The sequence below is a fragment of the Heterocephalus glaber genome, unplaced genomic scaffold (genome assembly GCF_053883595.1).
Source record: "Heterocephalus glaber isolate CG9 unplaced genomic scaffold, H.glaber_assembly_v1.0 deba00001555, whole genome shotgun sequence".
In the NCBI taxonomy this organism is placed as follows: domain Eukaryota; kingdom Metazoa; phylum Chordata; class Mammalia; order Rodentia; family Bathyergidae; genus Heterocephalus; species Heterocephalus glaber.
Window position 1 is genome coordinate 3,561,238 of NW_028258346.1, and position 22,576 is coordinate 3,583,813.

A 22,576-nucleotide genomic window follows, 5' to 3' on the forward strand; every position below is an offset into this window, starting at 1 on the left:
AGAGAGTCTTTCTTTGCCCACTCTGAGGCACTGACCTCCATATATTTTGAAGTTACACAAGTCTCTATTGTCTCTTTTCTCTTTAGGCCTTGCTGCCCTCCTTTCTCAGCAGTCGGAGGACTGATCACCCATGGATAGCTCTTATTACCCAGCACTGAAAAGTATTATTTTAAAAATATGCTATGAGTCTCTTCACAGGAGAAATAAAAATGACCTATGCCTTATTCATCACTGGCATCTCCAGATCTTCAGTGTAGAGAGGAGGACTTGGAAGGAGCTTTCTACACAAGAAGGGAGAGTGCACAACCCACAAGCAAGCACCCAACAAAACAGAGCATGTAGCCTTCCACTCTTATATGCCCTTATAGCTGAGGTAATCTACGCAAACAAGACAGAGAACAGGAAAAAGTGTACAAGAAGAGGAGAAACCAACTTGTTATTTTACAGTATTCTTTGCTTTCAGATATTAGTTTTCAGGAATCAAAGAAACCTGCAATTCAAAATTCTCATTAAAACTAAGGATTTTGTTCTTTCACTTTTTCATGTGATTAAAATAAAAATAAACATGAAAGAAAAGGCTATCTCGTATTTAAAAGAGACACTCAGATAACGTAAAGCCTGAAGTTTAGACTGAAATTTCATCATCTTTCAGGTATTTCTTCAGATTAAAAGTAACTCCTAAACTAGCCAGGTATAGTGGCTACATCTATCTTCCCAGATTCTGGGAGGCTGAGTACCTGCCCAGCCTAAGGGATACCATGTCTCAAAATGAAATAAGGGACAGAGATGTGGGTCAGTGCAAAGACCCTGGGTTTGATTCTCAATATTGTCAAAAAAAAAAAAAGACCTCCTAAACTAATTTCTAGAGGCAACTTTACAGTCTTAAATATAAAACCAATGAAATAAACACATTATTTTCCTTATTCCTTTCCTTAGTGTCCACAATCAGCAAAATAAATTATGGCATTCATTAGATCCAAATATAATTCTAAATCCAAGTTTCTTGACATTAAATATTGATATATGACCACAAACACCAAAAATCCTAACTGCATATACATGCACTTATGAACACAGAATGTAGACCAGAAAGAAACCCAGTATGAACTACAAAAAGTTTCCCATACAGTAATAATGGCATTTTAAACCAGAGAGGAAAAGATACAACTATTAAAGTATAATGGGACCACTAGCTATACTTTTAAAAAGAAATTCTTTCTGCATTTTATACAAAAATTCCAGATAAAGGACCTAAATGTATATTTACTCTAAAAACAAATACACAACTTTCAGAGTAATGTAAGTTACAGAAGAATATAAACCCCATGTATGACTTTCTGCATGACACATATTTGTTTTAGACAAAGGTCTGGAAAGCTATTCAACAAATTGGTCATAGTGGTTACCTTCGGGAAATGGAGATGGAGGTAGGATAAGAGATCTTTCTCTTATAATCATAGTACTTTTAACAACTAGATTTTTTTTTTTTTTCAATGTGAAATCAGTAATAGAAAAACATCCAATTATTGGATGGATAAAAAAGTAAGCTGGAAACTACTTCTGATCTGTGATAAATGGGAGAGATGCAGGGGGGCATTACAAATAACATAAAGGACTCAGACTTCACATTTAACTACATATCACAGCTCACATGAGCTGAAGGCCTTGTTCAGCAAGAGCTGTCACACCCTGACTGTACCAACGCAAAAACCCCAAAGAGCTGCATTATGAGAGCAGTGGGACATGGGCTGGGGATTTGGCTCAGAAGCACGGTGCCTGGTTCACAAGTGCAAGGTCCTGAGTTCGATCCCCAGTATGGGGGGAAGGGACGAGCAGTGGAGAGCACACCACCCAAATTACTTGGGTGCACACATGATTTCATTAACTTAATAGTCACTAGGTACCTTCTGTGGACCAGGTACTTCTGCTAAGCACTGGGGAGAGAACGATGAATGCATGATCTAACCTCTCAGTGACCAGTGTGGTTGGGCTGTATCTCATTAGTTCAGTAACTACAAATATTACCATTGCAGCCAGTGCATCAGTTAAGTCTGCAGGGAACAGACACTGCCCCACAAAGCTCAAATGGATTAATGAAGGGACTCAATGCAGGGGCATGAACAGAGTTAAGAGAATACACATGGCACTCCTAGCTCCAGAAAGGAGGCGGCCCAAGAGTTTACCTGAGCCCAGAGGGAGCAGGAAGCTATTACGGAAGGGCTGCTTGGGGGCTGCTGTCATGGAGTGAGCATTTACAGGACCCAGAGAAAGAGGGAACAGGGGAAAAATACCCACACCCGGGTCTTCTAGCCTTTACCCTGCAGGTACCTTGCACTGACTCAATCTGCCCAGAAGCCAGGTGGCCCTCTGGGATACAGAACAAGCTGAGAAAGGCAGGAAACAGATCTGTGAAGCAAACAGAAGAACCAGGACTTCTCTCAAAAATATCACCTGATATAGCAATCATGGTTCCTTTAATTCTAGGACGTGCTGTTGAGGCATCAGCATACAGAGGAAGGATTGGTTGAAACATTTTTCAAAGTTCTAAGTCATGGATGGCGAACCTTTTAGAGCTTTCAATGATACAAATAGGCCACTGCAGCACGTGTGCCATAGGATCACCACTACTGCTCTAAATATATACTGTAAAAAAAAAAAAAAAAAAAAAATATATATATATATATATATACTGTAAATTATTTAAGAGTCATGTCCATGTCTTACGTTCACCATGCATCAACCACAGCACCTGCCACAGGCTAGGAAAGCTGCTCTGAAGGGAAAGTGACTAGCTCCTCTGCTCACAGCGACACCATCTCTCACCCCTGAACTCACAGAATACTCTTTAAAAACTGTATATATTTTGGGAATACATCAGATGTTTGTAAGCACGCGCACACACACACACAGCTGGATGATTAAATCAATCCAATTAACATATCCACCACTGCATACGCCATTTTTTGTTGTGAGAATATTTAAAAATCTACTCTATTTTCAAGTATATACATTAATAATACATTAATACATTATAAACTATAGTCATCATGCTGCACCATGATCTCCAGAATGTACTGCTGCTAACATACACCTTGTGACTTTTGACCAATAGCTCCCCACCATAGCAATTCTTCTCTCTGTTTCTATGAGTTTGGCTTTTTAGCTTTCACATGTGGGATCATACAGTTTGCCTTTCTGTTTCTGTCTTATTTCACTTAGCATAAAGTCCATAAATGTTGCAAACAGCATTTCCTTCTGTGTGAAGGCCGAACAGTGCATCATTATGTATTCACAGAACATTCTTTATCCATCCATGGATCTGTTGATGGGGACTTAGGACTGAGGTGGGATAGAAGACTTAAGTAGAATGGAGATAAGGAATCAAGATTTTTAAAAATTGTAAAGAAAAACTGCTGCTTCAGAACACAAGCCTGATTTATTTACTTTTTTTTTTCTCCTGAAACAGCAAACCTAGGCAACTCCCTTACAGCCAAAGGCAAATGGTCCTCTGCCACCCATGAATGGACCACATTCTCTCACTAGAGGTGGGCCATCCTCTCCTACCCACTAAGACTAAGACTATAGATTATCAAACTCCACAGATTTCCACTTGAAAGATCCCCAGTTCCCACTGTATTGGGCCCCTGTATCTCCCTCTAATAAATCCTTCTCTTGCTTCTTTTACTGCCGTATCCTGAAAATTTGAAAATTCTTTTTCCCTGATGGGTATCAGAAGACCTGCTTACTTATTTCAAAGGGCTGGGTTATGTTCCTTATTTCAGCCTTGCTGACCCTCAGATCCAGCCCAGTGACAAGATATGTACATGAGAAAGCCCACTGACACTAGATTTTCTGGGCCAAAAGTGCTGATAAGAAAACTGTCAAGTTAGGAGGTACCTACCTGCTGTAGTTCAGTGACAAATGAGGCCCTAAACAAAGGTGACTATAGCAGGAGAGAATCAGATGGCCTTGAAAGATAGAGGGGAGAATCTACAGGATAAGGTGCTAAATTAGAGCTAACAAGTAAGGGGAAAAATCAAGAATTGAAGATGACCCCTAACAGTTTCTAGCAAAGATTTTTTTTCCTCTCTTGACCAAAATCAGCTAAAATACATGTGTGTGGTGTGAGAGAGAAAGACAAAAAATCAGCTCCTTTTTTTTTTTTGGTACCAGGGATCAAACTCAGGACCTTGTGCTTGCAACGCAGGCAGTAGAACCACTGAGCTAAATCCCCAGCCCTCAGCTCCTTCTTTGATGAGACAAGACTTATCTACATCTCCAAACCACAATATATGAAAAAAGATAGAACAGTGATAACAGACTTACCAGAGAAGAGAAAGGAGAAACTAAAATGCCTACAAATTAGAATTCTGACAAGTGGCCAACTGACTGGAACATGTTAAGCTGAAATGCTCCAAGTTTCAGATTTTGAATTTTCAGATTAAGGGATGTTCAAATTGTAGTCTATACAAATATTCTAAAATCTGAAAAACTCAAAATCTGAAACACTTCTGGACCCGAGCATTTTGGATAAGAGATACTCAACCTGTACCACAAAACTCAAAATGGGAGTCCACAGAGACCTAAAAGAGTTGAGTTATAGGCTAAAAACAGGGGCCAGTTTGTGACCTTTTTATGGAGAACTCACGATCCCCCAACCCATACCACCCCCCAAATCCCTTACCCTTCTGTTCCTCTCAAACCCCCAGGAGAAAAGAGGTTCATTGTTTGGGAAAATCGAGTAAGAGAAGTACCACTCAGAGGTAATGAGAAAAGCAGAAGTTTGCAATAAGGTGCTAAATTATAAGTAAGACAACTAAATCGAAGTGTGCAGTGAGATCCACTGGTTGCCTTTTAACTATACAGCTCCAAGTGATATAGGGGAAATAAATGTAACTCTCAACTTGCCAGATATCAGATATGCCGAGTTTGTGTTCCTCAAAACCAAAGAATGAATTTTAAGGAACAACAGAGGTTAAGAGTAGCAAATATTTATTGAGGAAGACAGATGTGGCTCCTGAGAGACAGGAGGGGACCTGAAAAATGGGTTGCCGAGGATCCCACTGGATAGAGGAAGTTTTATATATCAAAATCACAAGGTAGGTGCAAAATCTCGAGATGGGTACAACATGGAACAAAACTATGATCAACCAATAAGGTTGCAAATCTAGCTGCTTAGGTAATATGAATTCAATGGGGAAGCAGGTCACATAGCACGCGTGCATGGAAAGAACGAGGACCTTTTTAGGAAGAGACAACCAGGGGGTTCTGTCCACCCACTGGGGTGAAACTATCCCCAGTTCATTGCTCATCCCTTGGGGAGGCATGCAGGCCTGGTCACACTATCTCCATCTTGAGGCCTGTCCCTCAACAGATGAAACTCCAGCCACAGTTGTAACGTGTTTTCCTCTTCTGCACTGACTCCCTTGAGGGCCTAGCTCTGTCTGACTGCCTATAACATTTTACCTAACTTAGCTGTTTATAATACAAGTACAACCTACTAGACAATAAGCTTAGATAGTTATGGAGCAAGTCTAGAGAGAAATTATCTAAATCAGGACAGTGGGCTTCAGGAGAGAGAGGTCAGGGGGTAGCATGGCAAATGGGAACAGCGCACTATGGAGAAACAGAATAACACATTATTTGATTGGGTGGACTGAAAAACTGTCCTGAGAGGTCCCTGGAAGGTATGGGAAAATTCAACCCTCGACATAAAAAAAACTAATCAAATGAAAAACAAAGCAATTATTAATGCCAGGAAAACAAATAGTTGTACAGGAAGAAAATTAATAGTATACTTTTGGTTAAGAATACTAGTGACAAAAAAAAAAGAATACTAGTGATATTAAACTCAGAATATAATCACTGATTAATGATTTCTCTAAAAATTATAACTATTGGGCAAACTGAAGAGAATTGGGAAAAGTTGATGCATATATATTAGCAATCAACTGATGTCTAACACTGATGAAGCAACAGCACAATAAATAATTGCTTTGAAAATGTGGAGATTAAGTACAAATTGAAAGAGTGGGAAAAGTTGAATCATCTGGGGAATGGGATGCACAGACATGAAAAATGAAGCAGGGAATATGGCCTTTTCACATTGTTACTTTTGCTCATGAGAGTAGACTACTTTGACAAAGACTAAAATGTTAATTTTAAAAGTAGGGCAAAAAAAAAAAGTGTGCTCAAGAAGTACTCATAGGTCAAACTTACCCAGAAGCACTAACTTCTGCAGAGTCTCAGAATGATCTACATAGTCTCGAAGTGTGAATGAAGCAGGGGGTAACAGAGGGTCTGCAATAATCTGAATAGCTTCCTCCTCAGAAACTTGCTGCAATGGAGACAATGGAGGCAAATCGTCCAGATCTTTTGAGGTCAGCCATGTGGAAAAAGAGAAGCAAGTTAGCTCTCTATGGTACACTGAAAACTGTTTCTAAAAAGACCAGCCTCTTTGTGTCTTTCACTAGTTAAAGCCTGGGATCATTTCAAAATTAAATGTTCAAGAAACACAAAAAAATTCCATCTTCTAAGAGGTAAGATTAAGACTATGAAGAAAGACCAACTATCGTTCTCCAAGAAAAGAAGTTTGCTGGTAAGTTTCAAGGCACAGAACTCTTTTCATTTTTCATCAGCAGGTAAGATCAACTGCTCTTCAAGCACATTTTTTCTCTTGGTATTTAGGATTCAATCTTGGATCTTTGACCAGTTACATCCCTAGCCCTTTTAAAAATTTTTTATTTTGAGATAGGGTCTTGCTAAATTGCCCAAGCTGAGCTCAAATTTGGAATCCTCCTGCCTAATCTTCCCAAAGTGCTGGGAATACAGGTGTGCACCACCATACCCTGTTCCTTCAAGCACATTATGAGTGACTGAATCTACCGTAGGGTGTGAACTTTGCCAGAAGTACATTATTTCAACAGCCTGAATTGCAAGGTTAAAGTCATGACATCCTGAAAATGCTTTGTTTTGAACCAACACCCTTCTAAGTTTTTCTCAACTGCCTTTACAAAAAGTCTGCCTGCAGTACTTTGCTAAGGGACTACTCTCTAGTACAGCCTTGATTCTAAGGTTTATTTCTTATTAAAATATAGTATAGAAGATCCTTGGAATTGTAACTTAAGAAACTGGACTGTGATCTTTTGCTGGGTTTTTTTTTTTTTTCCCTCTAATCACTACCTACCCTTCATTTTTCAGTCAGCCTTTCATCCTGCCTCTCCTTCCAGTTAACTAGCTTGCTCTCTCGCTCTCTCTCTCTCTCTCTCTCTCTCTCTCTCTCATTCATTCATATTATGCTTAGCCAAATGTTATACTATTTGTGGTCCAATACTAAAGGAAGGAGAGGACTAAAAACCAAGACAAAGGAACTTTTGGGGGTGATGTAACTGTTCCATTTGTTGATTGCATTGGTTGTTACACAACTATATGTACAGGTAAAAATTCACAGAAGTGTAGATCCCAAAAGACAGATTTTACTTGATCTCCATTATACTCTAATAAGTCTAATTAATAAAAGAAGAAATTTAAATGATCTACATAATTACCTATTTAGGAAGCAAGTGTTATATATAGCTATAAAACAATCATATATATTAACCCACAAATGTCGCAGTCAGTAAAATAAAGTTATGATAGAAGTAAATAAATGAAACTAGCATTGTTCCTTTTCTTGCCTGTTACAAAATATGACCTGAAATGGGCTAACAGAATGTAAACAAGTAGTTTGTTCAAACTACCAAAGAGGAGAAAGAGGGACTTTGCTGAAAACTCATAATTACCTTCTAGAGATAGCTCAGAATCAAAGCTGGGTAGCTCCTGTGTGATCTCTGACTGCTCATTCACCACAGGAAGCAGAGTGCTCTGGGCAGAATTACTCTCTTGCCTACTTGAGTTGGTAGACTGGGAACTATTCCTTAAGGAGGAAGATCTGTAAGTCTTATATCCCCACTGGAGAAAGCAATTGTCAGACGACAGCTGAGGCTGGGCAGAAAAGCCATTTAACAATGTTCTTCCTGGTCTGGGAAATTGTTTTGTGAGTTGTGCAGCATTAATGAAGCTCCTCAATTTAACTGAGTTGAACCATTTGGATATCTGTTGGGCTGATAGGGCCATTTTTCTTAAAGTAGCCTACAAAGAAAAAGTACAACCATCAAAAGAAATTCAACTGACTTACATGTTCAAAACAGTGTTCACATAACAAAAAGATAAATTGGAAATTATTTTTTCTAAATGAAAATGTTTAAGTAAATTTAGATGACAAAAGCAATGAAATGTTTCTTATACACAGAAAAAGCCACAAGCAAGGCAGTCTTATAAACCAAAAGACAAGAACTTCTGAACTGGAAAAATAAGGCTATGCTTTACAATTTAAAAACAAAAAGCAAAATTACTGGTGAAAAAAACCTTTAAAACAATCTATAAATGTTCAAATTACAACTAATCCAAATCATCTGTTAATTTAATTAATCATTTATGGAAAATACAATGATGCAAATTAAATGTTCTTGGAATTTGGTTTGAAGGACATTTAAGAAGTACATTGCTGATCAAAGTAATATTGAGTTATCCAAATGAATTATATGCATATAAATTAGTCACAAAATAGAGGAAATCCACTCTGTCTTAAATGAATTATCACAGTAATATAGTAGAACAGTGAAGGCTGTTTCTTGTTTGGTCCTTAGAGCTGAACACTGTTGATTATTCCACATATAAAGCTGTTTTTCAAAAGAAAAATGAACAAAACTAATTTTGTCAAATTGTGTTTCACTGTAGGAAAGAGTTCCTTCAAAGAAAAGGTCAAAATAGCAAAGTGACAGAAACAAATAAGCAGCCAGCAATGCATAAATGTGTATGTTTACTGAAAAAGTAGTTGTTTTTAACAAACTGGCATTGTTATTTCAACCTCCAGAAATATGGAAGAATTGTATATTTTTGCTAGCTAATTAGAATGGTAAATTTGATGTCTATAACCTATGTTAAACAAACTAATCCATATGAAACATAGAATGAAGCATTTAATAAATGCTCAATATATATGTCATTATTATTACTAACTAGACAGAAAAATACAATTAATTCTGTGAATTAACCACTGCATACAACTTCCTGCTTTGTTTTACTCTATACTGGAACTCAGCTTGTTTTATCTCCTGAATTAAATTAAATACTTGAGGATTGACATTCTTGGAGATTTGTAGCTTTGTTAAGTTTGCTGAAAGCGATTTTATAAAAGTGAAAATCTCACTTTCATTCTAAGGTGATCTTTGGAAGGAAATACTCACAATAAACTTGTGGAATAGTGACTTCTGTTAAATTTTAGTAGGAAACAAGTCAGGTTTTCCCTCAAGCCTACTAGGCACCCAAGTGACAGCCGGAAGATGTCGGTTATGCCCTCCTGCCAAGAGTCTCGTGTGGTCTACCACCACGTGTGGCCCACCACCACGTGTGGCCCACGGGAAAGGCTCACTAACCGTTCTTCAAATAATGCCATTTTTGTGGTGTGAGAGATCAAACTCGGTGCCACGAGCTCTAACACTGAACTACACCCCTCTGCTCCAAAATATTTTTTGAAAAGGTTAAGCGTGCAAAACATGACTTTCAGGTCCCTATCAACTTTTTTGGACTTCCAAGTTTGTCTACACATTTAGTCCTACTTCAAAGGAAAATCCTGAAACCCCAAATTCACTCTTTAGTCTCTCCTGAATCAGTATTCAAAAGTGGATAAGGAGGTAGATTAAACTGGGTGTGGGTGGTGGAACTCACCCATAAACCCAACATTCTGGGAGGCTGAGGCAGGAAGATGGCAAATTCCAGCCCAGACTGGACAACTCAGCAACTTGAAGAGACCCTGACTCAAAAAGGGGCTGAGGGTGTAACTCAGTATGAAGGCCGTGGGTTCAATCCCAAGTACTGCCCCCCAGGCAAACAAAACAAAACAAAACTCTTCAGTGCATTAAAATATCGTATGGTATTCTCAACGGTGTGTCTAGTACTTCGTCAGGAACGGAAACAAACATGGAAACAACTGTCCTTCAGGCTTCAAGATAGCTACCTCGGTAACTGTAAGTCAATTCAGAAGCTAAGGGGGATGAAGGCGGGCTCCGTAATAAAGGGCTCTTCTCTGTGTGGTCGGCCCCGGCGCCTTCGGAACCAGTCCTGCCAGTTTCCCCAGGGGAACTTCCGCAGGAAGCCAGTTGACACGCCGGGCTTCTTTCTGCGTCCTTCCAGAGCCGCTAACAAACAAGCATGGCCGCGTTTGGTCCCCTCGAGGAACGAAACACACGAAACAAACCCAAGCCCTGTCGATGGGCCGCCAGGCCCCGAAGGCCGCGAGGCCCGGGCCGCTGGGAACCCGAGCCCGCCCAGGCCACGCCCGCGCTTTACCTGTGGCGAAGCCCGCGCACCCAGCTCCCGCGACCTCAGGGGCTCCTAGCCCCAAACGCCAGTCCTCCCTCCCGCCGGGCTCCGCGCCGGGCTCCTAGCCCACGTGGGGCGCTTCGAGTGGGCGAGACCATCCTGCGGTCGCGCGGGGGGACCACGGCGGGCTGCGCGCCTGGGACGAAGCCAGCCGAGGGTCACAGCGGCCCCACTCTCAACCCTGTCCCTCTTCGAGCCCCAGGTCACGCGGCTGTGGAGGCTAGCGGAGTGCCCACGATGACTGTGCCCACAATCCCGCCGAGACCCCGCCGGCATCCCCCACAACCCGGGCGGCTGTGGTGACGTCGCGACCCCGCCCTCCCGGCCCTCCCGGCCCTCCCGGCCCTCCCGGTCTCCGCCGGGCGCCAGAGCCGGCCCAGCTGCCTGGACTCGTGTTTGCCCCGGCCTGTCTCCCCAGCGGTCCCAGCCTTCTCGGGCCGGGGCCGCAGCTCCGCGGCAGCACGGGGAGGCGGGCCATGGCGGCCTGCGTGGGGAGCCGGACCCTGAGCAAGGATGATGTGAACTACAAGATGCATTTCCGGATGATCAACGAGCAGCAAGTGGAGGACATCACCATCGACTTCTTCTACCGGCCGCACACCATCACCCTGCTGAGCTTCACCATCGTCAGCCTCATGTACTTCGCCTTCACCAGGTGAGGCGGTGGCGGGGAGCAGGCTGGCTGCCCCCCCCCCACACACCCGCAGACCCGCCGCCCACGCGGCTCTGCACCCGCCGGGGTTCCCCAGGACGCCCAGCCTCCGCCCCAGCCCCCCACGCCCTACCTCTAATTATCACCTGTCCTATCCCGCGCCCCCGGGTACCCCCGAATCACTCGCAGGTCACCCAGCACTACCCCTCCCCGCGGGCGCACACACCGCCTTCAGCATCGCTCCATGCGCATCACTACACAGCGCCCTCCTCTGCAGCCCCTCCAGTCCCGTCCGTTCCCAGCACACCGCGTGAATCATCTCATGTGCACCACTTGCAGCGCACGCCACTACACACATAAAATACCCCTATTCACAGAGCTTAGACGCACCATACCCAGGCCCGGAACACAACTTAGGTCCCTTCCCATGGAACTCCACACACGCCCCTGTGGGGTGCACCACTAGGTCTTTCCCGTGCAGCGCCTCCTGTAGGTATTGCACACGAATCGTCCAGCATAACCCTTCCTCCGGCCTGGAATGCTACAGCCTATACGAAAACACACACTCCCCTCACAGCTGGTCCTTCCCATCACCTCCTGTGCACCTTGTACACAGGAACCAGCCCCACCACACATCGCGCTGTACACAGCCTGCTGGTTCATCCTCTAACGTGCAAGCCGGAACGAGCTCCTGCCAGGCAGTTATAATGGTGTCCGGTGCCTTGTAAATGCTGTATGTGTTAAAACACGCAAACCTCACACTACATAACAACTCTTTATCTTCCTCAAAATATACACACTCGTGCACTCAAAGCACGTCAGATCTATATATGTTCACAGGAGCTGCCCAGCCCAACTCTGGAACACACACACCATGTGACTACCGCGGAGCCTGTGGCCCCTCAACCTAGCCAGGGAATTAATTGATCCCTGGTTCGTAATAACACACACGCACACACACACAAACACACACACACACGGTGGTTCTGATTTAAAAGTTTATATTTTCTGAAGCTCTTAAAAGGAGGGAAAATTGTACCTACCACACCGTTATAAAAGATCAACCCTAGGGAGTATCATTTTGAAGCCAGACTGTTGGTTTCAAAACTGGCAGTGTTTTTGGTTAAACTGCTTAGCCTTGTTCTGAGGGTCAGAGTCTACACCCATAAGATGAGAAGAAAGTATGTATTCACCCCCTATGAAGTCATGAAGACTGAGTATGTGTGATCACTGAGTGGTATATCTGGTATAGGAAGCCCCGTTAATGTCAGTTCTCTTCTGAGTTTTATTCAGTGCTCAGTGGTGCTTAGGGTCAAGGGAGGATGTGTAGGGGTATATTGGGTGGTCACAGGTATTGAGGAAACTTGAGTGTTTAGTAGAAGGGAGGATAAAGGGTACTAAATGTGTTGTAACACAAAGGACAACATTGTACAACAAAGACTAAATTGTCCCCTCACACACAAGACAAGTGCCAGTGGTGCCTTCCTGGGGCATTACTGCAATTTTTCAGATATTTATGAAACCAATAACCTCCCACATCACACTTACTCCTTACTTCCATAATCCTTTCGACTCTTTCCCTAGCTGTATGTAAAACAAAAATAATAACATCTCATAGGATTGTCTGTCATTAAGACAGTTAATTAAGAGAATTAAGTTCAGCTTTTTGGATCATTTGTATTTAGCTCAACACATGGCAAATACTAAGTATTTAATAAACATTAGTTATTATGTGATTTCATTGAATGGTCATACCTTCCAAATTATATTTGTTACTGAATGAGGATATAGGTAGCTTTTTGAGAAAAAGGAGAAAGGCATTGGGAAAATGGAGATTGTATAATATCCATACTTTTTTCACATTAACCTCCATTTAATTTCATCCCATACGTGGCTTCACAACAATGGGATGAATGAGATTTCTTTGTAAATGAGAAAAGTACAGTAATTAAAATCTTGAGAAGCAGAAATGAGCAGTTTATTTCAACTTTTCTCTTTAATATTGTAGGCCCATTAATATGTCTTTCATTCTCTTTTAATACAGAAAGTCACATTTTTCTGAAATTTCTCTTTCATGCCATATTCTCCCAAGGCAGTTGATAAATTGCAGCAATGAAAGTGTGAAAATTAATCTGAATTTTAACAGCTCGTCAAAAGTAATAGAAAAACCATAATCTGAACCTGAGGCTATGTCCTTTTCTAAAAATTATTAACAGTTTTATTTCTTCGCTGATTTCATAGAGACAAATCACATAATGAAAAACAAATTAGTAAGTCTCACCTTATAAAAAATATTAAGCACCATCAATAAAATTAGTAGTTACTGTATCTTCTAACGATTTGTGACACTTTTAAGTGGGACATTGTAACAATAGTGCTATCTTCATAAAAATTGAAAGTAGTGACTTTTTTTTTTTTTTTTGGTACTGGGGATCAAACTTGGGTCTTTGCGCTTGCGCAGCAGGCGGTGAAACCACTGAGCTAAATCCCCAGCCCCCAAGTAGTGACTTCTTAAATGAGAATGATTCAGTCTATGCTCTCTTGTAGTGATTATCTGTAGTATCTTATTTTATCAAGATTTTTAGATAATCTTTCAGCTCAATTCTTTCAGTAAAACTTTAAAATTTTGCCTTAAAGTTTATTTTGCAAAGACCAGTTGTCTAAGAGACCAGGAGAATACTTTTGAGGTGTCCTATTACCAGTGTGTGAGAGACACTACGTACCTGGGTAAGGTCACATGCTGCAGAGACTCAGCAAGAATTTAGGATTGCGAAGGATTGGATCCTTGTACCTGGGTGTGAGTTGTGTTTGGAATCTGTAAGAAGAGGGTCCTAGAGGGAGATTCTTCAGTCACTGTGGGCATGCTCTTGCACTGTAGCTCTTATGCAGTCCTCCAAAACTTCACCAGAGTTTTGTTATATATGAACCATGCCAGCTCTCTCCTGTTCTCTCTGTCCCTGGTTTGAGATGTAGTTACACAAACTCCTACCAGTACTGTCCATGACATGACAAAGCAGCCCGCTCCATAGAGCCTTCGTTATGCCATTTGAACTTTCTTTTTTTTTTCTTTTTTTGGTACCTGGGATCGAACTCGGGTCCTTGTGCTTGCGCAGCAGGCGACGAAACCACTGAGCTAAATCCCCAGCCCTGAACTTTCAACTCCCATATTAGCCAGCTTTCCTGTTTCTAAAACAAAATACCCAACACCCGTAACTTAAAGGAGGAGAAATTTAATTTGACTCATAGTTTCAGAGGTTTGGCTCCAAAGCAGAAACATCAGGGTCGAGGAGCATGTTGGAACACGGTGGCTGGGAAGAGAGCGTAAGTGTACATAGGAGAAGACCATCAGTAAGAGATATCCTCCAAAAACACCCCACCTTCTCCAACTGGGCCCCACTCCTAACAGCACAGTTCAGCTATGATTATCAGTGAACTCACAGATGAGTATGGCACCCCATGACTCCCACCCAGTCACATTTCAAGAGTTTAATCCAGTGAGGTTGACAGTGAAGAAAGTGGCACAACCCCCCAAACTGTGAGCTAAATGAACCTTTTCTTCATGAGTAGCCTGTGTCAGGTATTTCATTATTCTGATGTGAAGCTGACTGATACAGATAGTTACCTTATACCTCCCTTTCCTGTCAGCACCATTGAAAGTATCAGGTGGTACCTGGTCATTTCCTAAGATTTGAAAAATCTTATTTTACCACATTCTAGAATAAGTAATTTTTTTAACACATTACATGCATAGGCATACACTTATAAATTTGTTCAGCCAAAGCAGGGCAGGAAAACAACTTTTGTCTCCAGGTCAGAGTGTAATAATTACTGAGTGCCCTCATATTTACTCTGCTTTTGGAGGTGGGTAAACTTAGAAGTACTGAATGAATTTAATTGCAAAAACTTGAGCTTTACATTTGAAAACATCAAAATCTACTGAATCGCATTCATGGAAGCCCACCTGTCTTGAAGAGGCTTCTGCCATTAAACTGTGACATCCACCTGTGTTAGCTCTTGTCCAACAGAAAGCTATCCTTGCTTGGGGGAGAAAGCCTTCTGGCAGATCGCTATAGCGAGTGGTTATCAATTTGTCTAGGCGGGTTTTCTCTTGGGTATGGAACTGAGGAGACAGGCAAGGGCAGAGAAATGGATGGATGCTTGTTTTATTGTATTTTTATTTATTTGTTGCTATTGGCTTTTACTTCATTTCTGTTACTGACTTTTTAATGCCAGTTTATCCTTTGAACGCTGGGTCAAATTTCTGACCTTCTGTGAGGTTCTCTTATGGGTCCTTGCCAGCCTTCCATGTTTTTTCCCTTTCAACGATATAAATATCTATTAGAAATCATCTCCTGAGACTGCCAATTCAATTGTCTTGGTCCTATTTCCTTGTGTACATCATAATCTTTCTCCCAACAACAGAAGCCCTGGATGTCCTTGTTCCCTAACACTAGCAATACTAATTGATCGTCTATAGCCACGTGTACTGGGATTAAACCAGCCTTGGAGTAGTTGAGCATGGAACACTGTATTAGGTTGTATTTGGGGACCACTTAACATTGATCTTTGCCGTTTCTCTTTCCCAGTTACTATTTGAATCATATTTTTAAATTGGATTTAAATAAATAACTATATTTTTATCTTATACTTACTCCTGATGTGTTATGTCCCTAATAAGATTATAAACCTTTTAAAGGGATAAATGTCCAATATATTCTTTTGGGGTCATGTGTAGTGAATAAGCACTTGGGTGACTGGAATATTTCTTTGGCAGATGGTATCTTACCCTCAAGCAATTAAATAGCTAGGAGTTGCTTCCTCTCAAACTCCTTTTTAGTGAACAGCCTTAATTGAAGTTGGTCTGTTTTGAATAATTGTGTTTAGCATACCAGCTATAATTCTGTTACCAAACATAATACAGTTTGTCTTGTGATATCCTGTTGCTTCAGATTTCTGAAAGGAAGTTAGCAGCTTTTCAATCTCAGCTAATCCAGAAACCAGAACCAGTCCATTCCGCCTGGTCAGTAGTCCCTGTGTCTAGCCCAGTACTCAGCCGTCCTGGGGTTCACCATCTGGCTTATCTTCAGCAGGTCCCATTGGGTCTTACGGCTGGTAGAACGGTTCTCTGTCCATCCCCAGGCCTTTGGACTAACATGCTCCAGGCCTTGACATCACCTCCCCACCTTCCTGCAGTTCATCCTCCACAGGTGCCCTTAGCATCTGCTAAGACAAAATTGTGATTCCCGTCTCTGGTCGCCGGCCCCCTTGTAGGAAGGTACAGGCCACATTCTGAGGTCTTTCCTTATAGGTTATGTCTACATCTGCAGCTTCATCCCATGCTGCCAGCACATAGCACACCCCACAGGCAGTCAGCTCCCTGGCCCTACACCCAGTGCCGCTGTCTGTCTCCCTGGGAAGCACCCTGTGCCCACTGCAAGCCTATGGTGCCCTTCACAACCCACCTGTATGGCTTCTTTCCTGGCCATTTTTTTTATGTCCCACGAAGCATAGAGGAAGAATTATATACTTCTCATATACTTCCCTATCCCTTTTATTATTGTATCTTGTGTTATTTGTTTCTATGTCAATTACTTGAGCCCAAATGTCTTACTCATCCCTGGATAGGCATCCAGGAAAATGCTAAATTAATAGAACACAAGAAATCATGTATCCAATAAAACCTCAACCGAAGTACCATTTTTCTCCTTTATTACTATCTCAGCAATAGTTTTTGACCAAGATCGTAACTTACTTTAAAACAGATCGAATGCGGTATTAAAGATAATATCAGAGCCAGTTGACATTGGTCTACCTTGTAACTCAGGATTACATTTTCCACTGAGAGAGAGGAACCTTAACAGTGACTAGTCTCCTAGTATGGCCACATCTTTCTGTTTCAAGGACTCATTAAAGGTAATGAAGGAGAAAGAAGATGAGAAGGGACAGGGACAACTCACAGAGAAGTCTTAGTCATGATGCAAGCTGGCTGCCTGGCCTTAGGGAGAAAGCCTCCGCCCAAGATTGCATGCAGATTAATTTCCCTGAAGTCTCCGCATCTGCTGTCTGTAGTCAGACATTAGATACCAAACTCATAGAGTCTGAATGGACGCAGAATCTTGAGTCTGAAAGTTCTATGTGTATTTTCTTAAGCTTGGGGCTTTCCTTATGCTTTTCTTGCCTTTAGGACATCCCCTCTTTGGGTAGCTCCCCATACCAGTTAAGCAGTGCTCCACAGGAGTTAGGGTGTTTAAAAACTGATTTGGGCTTTTAAATATTGGCAGATGGTCTCAGTAGGCCTCTGAAGCTGTCCTCTGCAAGGGAACAGGAAGCTGCCAGTGGACTCTGGGCCAGGCTATGATTGCCCCTCAGGTTACTTGAGTACTTTATCTGCCATAGCACCTGACACATTCTTGGTTCTCTCAGGATGCCTGCATGTGCTGGTCATGGTGCTGGGCACCGAAGTTACCTCAGTGGAAGAGGTGAGACCTGAACCCTGTGGGGCTTATTTTGGGGGTCATTTTCAGCTGCACCTTGGGTGTTTTCATTGTGGTCAGTGCTGCCCTGGCACTTATCAAGAGCACCCCCTAAGCTTAGCAGAGAAGGAAGAGGACTTTGCCTCCTTCAGCCTGTGTGTTTGTAGCATTATTGGTGAATGTGTCTTTGACCTAGAACCAGCATTCTAGAATCCCTGGCACTGACTTGTACTCACCGCTGCTTGTGTGTGACCACAGGCAGGGTAATCAAGAGCTTCATGTTCGTCTCCTTCCACCAAAGGGAGCACCTGCCCAGCTTCCCCTGGAGAACATCCCTGCTGTGCAGCTTCTTTGGAAAGCTGCAGACCAAGGTGTTTGTTGGGCTGTTAGCTGCTACAGACCCAGAAAGGAGTCCAGGAGCTGGCACATGTCACAGGCAAACTTAAATTCACTTTATTTTTTGTTGCCATGAAGTAAAATGTCTGAGTGGAGTGAGAATCCTGATGAGGACTCTGCAATCTGGACCACAATTCTCCATCTCCCCTGAGAAGTGGGAACCACATTTGCCCCTTGTGGCGGCTCCATGGAAGGAGCTAGTTTCATATCCACCCACCAACTGGGGCTGTATTTGGAGGTTAGGTTACATTCCTTTCCATCAAAAACATTTCCTCTGGGGCAAAGCTGTCCTAAAGTAATAACTTATTTTGTGTCTCATTGTCTTTTTTCTTTATGATCCTCCCCCAAATAGGGCATGTCTGCTCATCTCAGCCCAACCAACATAGTCCCTACCCGGTGGGAGGCACTAACTAGAAGGAATGAATGAATGAATGAGCAGGCATTGGGAACTGGTAGTAATAAGACACTTGTCCAAGGCTCCAACTGCAAGGGTGTAAGTTATTTAATCCTCACCATCACCCTGCAAGGTGGAATTATTCTTCACCTCTGTTCACTAAGGAAACTGGCATAGAGAAGTTAAGAAATCTGCCCAGGCCACACAGCTGGCTTGTGGCCCAAGCCTCCACTCCTGGCCACTGGGGGCTCCCTGCATGGAAGAGAACTTGGCGCTTTGGATTCAGACCTCACCAGTGAAGTGCCCATGAGGACCATTTCCCACGTTAGGGAGTTAGGAAGATCAAGTGAGCTCACATGCAAAGGAGCCCAGGAGGGACAGGATACAGTGAATGTCCATAGTTAACAGTCCTTGTCCCCCAAGTGTGAGGCTTCTAGAGTCATTAGTGCAGCCCCTTGTATCTACATTCCTTTTTATGACCGTGGAAAATGACTGTATACCTCAGTGTATGGTTAAACTTCTGGATTACTGTATTTGGAGTTTAGGAAAGATGGGCTATAGCAGAGCTTACTGAATGGCCCTGTAGGCTCCACTCCCATGAGGCCAGTGAGGACGTTGACAGCCTCATCATGCAACCACTGGTGAGGGCTGTGCTGGGTGCTATAGGCGTAACCTCTCTACAGCCAAAACTCAGACAAGAGTGTGAAGGTAGGGCCTCCTGTTGGCTAGAACTCAGGTTTCTTTTTTGTTTTTTAATTAATTTTCTTGGTACATTTTAGGCATACAATATAATGACATTCATCATTGGAAATTTGCACCTTTATGTAATATGTCTTGGTTCAAAATTTCTTCCTAAATTCATCTACCCACTTCCTAATCTTTAACTGCAGAAGTTTCATCTTCCTGTACTACATATTTTCAGTTAATCGAAAGACCTTGTTGTCCATAGTTGATGCTTTTTTTTGTTCGACTTTCTAGAGCTGTTTCATCACCCTTTTCCATCCTGAAACTAGGCCATCCATTTGATTCTTTCGAATAAAATGGCTTTAGTTTACAAAATTGTAGTTTCATTGGTTTTATATACTTGGTTATTACTGATCTCTAGTTCTTATAAATTTAGTGTTGAATGTATGTTTTCAAGTGTTTTGACTAGTAGGTAATTTTAAGTAGAGACTCATCTGGTTTACTATAGCTATTCAATTAAGAATTTAATTTTTTAAAAGAATGGTGTGTTCTTGAAATCCCAGTTATTGCTTGAAATCTCAGTTATTTCAAAGGATATGCAGTGAACAGTCTCCTCATTTTTCCTCTTTGAAGAAAATCAATGTCATCATTCCTTGGGTAGATTTCCAGAGATGTTCTATGCATGAATTATAACATATTCCCATACCTATATATGCACAAATGGTTGCTTATTATACCTACTCTTGTGCAGTTTTATATATTTCATACTATCTGAAATTATTCTGAAACAATTAAATTTCATTCTTTTTTTATAGCAGCCTAGTTTTCCACTGTGAGACTAGGCCATAGTTTAATCAGTCTTTTGATAAGTGTTTAGCTTGTTTCTAGTCTTTCGTGACTATGTACAGTTTCACAATGAACAAGATGGTACCTGTGTTGTTGTGCTGTGTCATTTATGCTGAAGCATAATTGCTAAATCGTTGGGTGTATACATTTATAACTATAATATATTGTTAAATTGCCCTCCATAAAAGAGCTTTGAATTTATACTACCACCACCAATGTGTAAGGGTATCCATTTTTATTCATGTCCTCACCAGCTTGGTCATTAAATTTGAGTCTTTGGAGAGGACTCAGATTTCTTCTTCAAATTACCCACCTATTCCCTAATCTTTAACTGCAGAAGTTTGATCTTCTTATACTATATATTTTCAGTTAATCAAAAGACCTCATGTTCATAGTTGATAGTTTTTTTGTTAGACTTTTAGAGTTGTTTTATCACCCATTTTCCTTTCCTGAAACTAGACCACAATGGGCTTTGTAAATTTACCTTTGTAAATTACCTCTAATCAAACCACTTGAAAACATACATCAGTTTACAATTTACCTTTATAAATAAGGGAGATAAAAAGAAAGTTTCTTGATGTTATTTTAATTTGTCCTTTCCCTGAGTGAGGGTGACCATCTTCTCATTTGATTTCCCACCCTGTGAATAGTCAGTCACTTTGTATCCTTTGATGTGAGGTGCAAATTGTTTCTGAGTTAATCACTTTTCTTTCGGTTAATTTGCTGTTCTTTTCTGTCATGTAGATGAATGTTTCTCTCCTTACAACTTCTGGGTTTTGTACCATACTTCAGAAAGTTTTTCTCCACTAGGAGGTTGTTGACTTTGATCTAATCTCCCATTGATTCTTATATTTTTGTTGATGTTTGATTCTTCCAGTCATCCAGAATATATTTTGGTGTAAAGTATGCATTATGGAATCCTCCTGTTCCCACACAATGGTTATTTATTTTAGTCTTGCTTTTGGTTTGCAACTTAAGTGTTGTGTCCTGTCAAAATCTCTCCCTACCAATCCTTTGCCCCTGACATGACTCAGGCTGAGTTCAAATGACAGGTAATCTTTTCACTTGGCAGTTTAGCACTGAGGAAAGATCATCATCTTCAGGATCTAGTAGACCTGGTTTTGAAATGCCAGCTCTGCAAATTCTTAACATGTACAGACTTGAGCATCTTACTCAACCCATCTGGGCTATTACTTCATTTTTAAAATGGTGATGATACCCCATTTAGCAGTTGGTTGTGACAAAGATAACGTTGATTGACTTCCTTTTATGTGCCTGGTACATAGTAGATTCTGATATATAGGAGCTGTTGTTATTGTCATCATCACTAGTGGTACCAGTAATGTGATGCTGGTCTGAGTGAAGACATTATGTTCCTGGCCTGTGCAGCCATTCTTCAAAGCTAATGTCCTGGGCATTGGATGTGGAGCTTCCCTGCTTAGGCCGAAGGGCATCATAGGTCCCCTGGTAACGGTCAGGCTGGCGCTTTTAGGGACATGTCCATGACCTCTGGGCTGATGAGCAGTTCATTAGGGTGCACATTAAAATAAAATTGAAGACAAAGTCTGATTCTGTAGTTTGGTTTTGAAATCTGACCTATGAGGTTAATAGTGTTTGTTTGCTAGTGCTATTTTATGGGCATATGATGATCTAAGAAATGATCTTTAGAATCCATGTTCAATCCTGTTATAACTGGAAATTATTTAACTTGGATGCAGAAACTTAGCTGCCTAAATAGAACCTTATATCTAAACCCACTTCTGTTTATAAGCCAGTATCCTTGGACTTAGTTCTTTATAAGGTAGTTATTTTCACACCTCTTTATTATATATTTTGATGATCTAGATTTGCTTGACCTAGATTCCTGCCCTTAGTACTAGGGGTTGAATCCAGGACCTTTGTACTGAGCTATATCCAGCTCACATGCTCATCCTTCCTTCCTTCCTTCCTTCCTTCCTTCCTTCCTTCCTTCCTTCCTTCCTTCCTTCCTTCTTTCCTTTTCTCTCTCTGTTCTACTTCTTTTTTTTTTTAATGTTTTATCTTGAGACAGAATCTTCTTAAGTCACTAAAGTATCCAGGCTAGGCTCCAAATTGGTTTTGGTTTTTATTTTTTGAGACAGGGTCTTGCTATGTAGTCCAGTCTGCCCTTGAACTCATAGTGATCCTCCTCCCTCAGCCTCTGGAGTACTGGAATTAGGGGCTTGTACCACTCATGGTGCCCAGTTTAGATTTGCCTTTTTTATACAAACATGGATTACTTTGTGGCTTTGTTTTGTTTTGTTTTGTTTTTTGGGTTGGTTGAGAGAGGGTCTTGCTATGGAGTCCAGACTGGGTCCTCCCTGAACCTCAAACTTGGTTTTCTTCCACTGTTTTTTAAACTGTCTTACTTTTCCTTCAGTAATGCTTAATTTTTTTTTTTTTTTTTTTTGTGTGGGGGATCAAACTCAGGACCTTTCTCTTGCGAGGCAGGAGGCGGAACCACTGAGCTAAATCCCTGGCCCTCCCTGCTTAATCTTAATATTTGTCTTTTGAAAACTTATCACTAGAGTCCTTTCCTCAATAAACTCAACTTCTTTTATCATTTTTAACTTACTGTTGTTAACCTCATTATCTCTTTCCAGTCTGTTTCATATCATATTTTCTTGCTATTCATTCTGCTTTTTTTTTTTTTTTTTGGTACCGGGGATTGAACTCGGGTCCTTGCACTTG

At 41.5% G+C, this 22,576-nt stretch overlaps 2 protein-coding genes across 3 annotated transcripts in view; one reads left to right on the top strand and one right to left on the bottom strand.

Moving 5' to 3' along the window:
• Mterf3 (mitochondrial transcription termination factor 3) overlaps positions 1-10,495 on the bottom strand; it is a 29,131-nt gene extending 18,636 nt beyond the window's left edge. Inside the window, exons 1-3 of one of the 2 annotated variants that reach the window (XM_004850142.4) lie at positions 10,390-10,495; positions 7,782-8,130; positions 6,220-6,372 (exon numbers count right to left, since the gene is read on the bottom strand). In XM_004850142.4, coding sequence (XP_004850199.1) covers positions 6,220-6,372; positions 7,782-8,115 — 487 coding nt within the window. In that variant the 5' untranslated portion in view covers positions 8,116-8,130; positions 10,390-10,495. Of the gene's footprint in view, positions 1-6,219; positions 6,373-7,781; positions 8,131-10,057; positions 10,239-10,389 lie in introns of those variants that run through there. The other variant, XM_087190641.1, reaches the window with a different exon arrangement.
• A 38-nt stretch (positions 10,496-10,533) lies between these two features.
• Positions 10,534-22,576, top strand: part of Ptdss1 (phosphatidylserine synthase 1) — a 62,303-nt gene continuing 50,260 nt past the window's right edge. Inside the window, exon 1 of the mRNA XM_004850143.4 lies at positions 10,534-11,077. Coding sequence (XP_004850200.1) covers positions 10,899-11,077 — 179 coding nt within the window. The 5' untranslated portion in view covers positions 10,534-10,898. The remainder of the gene's footprint in view (positions 11,078-22,576) is intronic.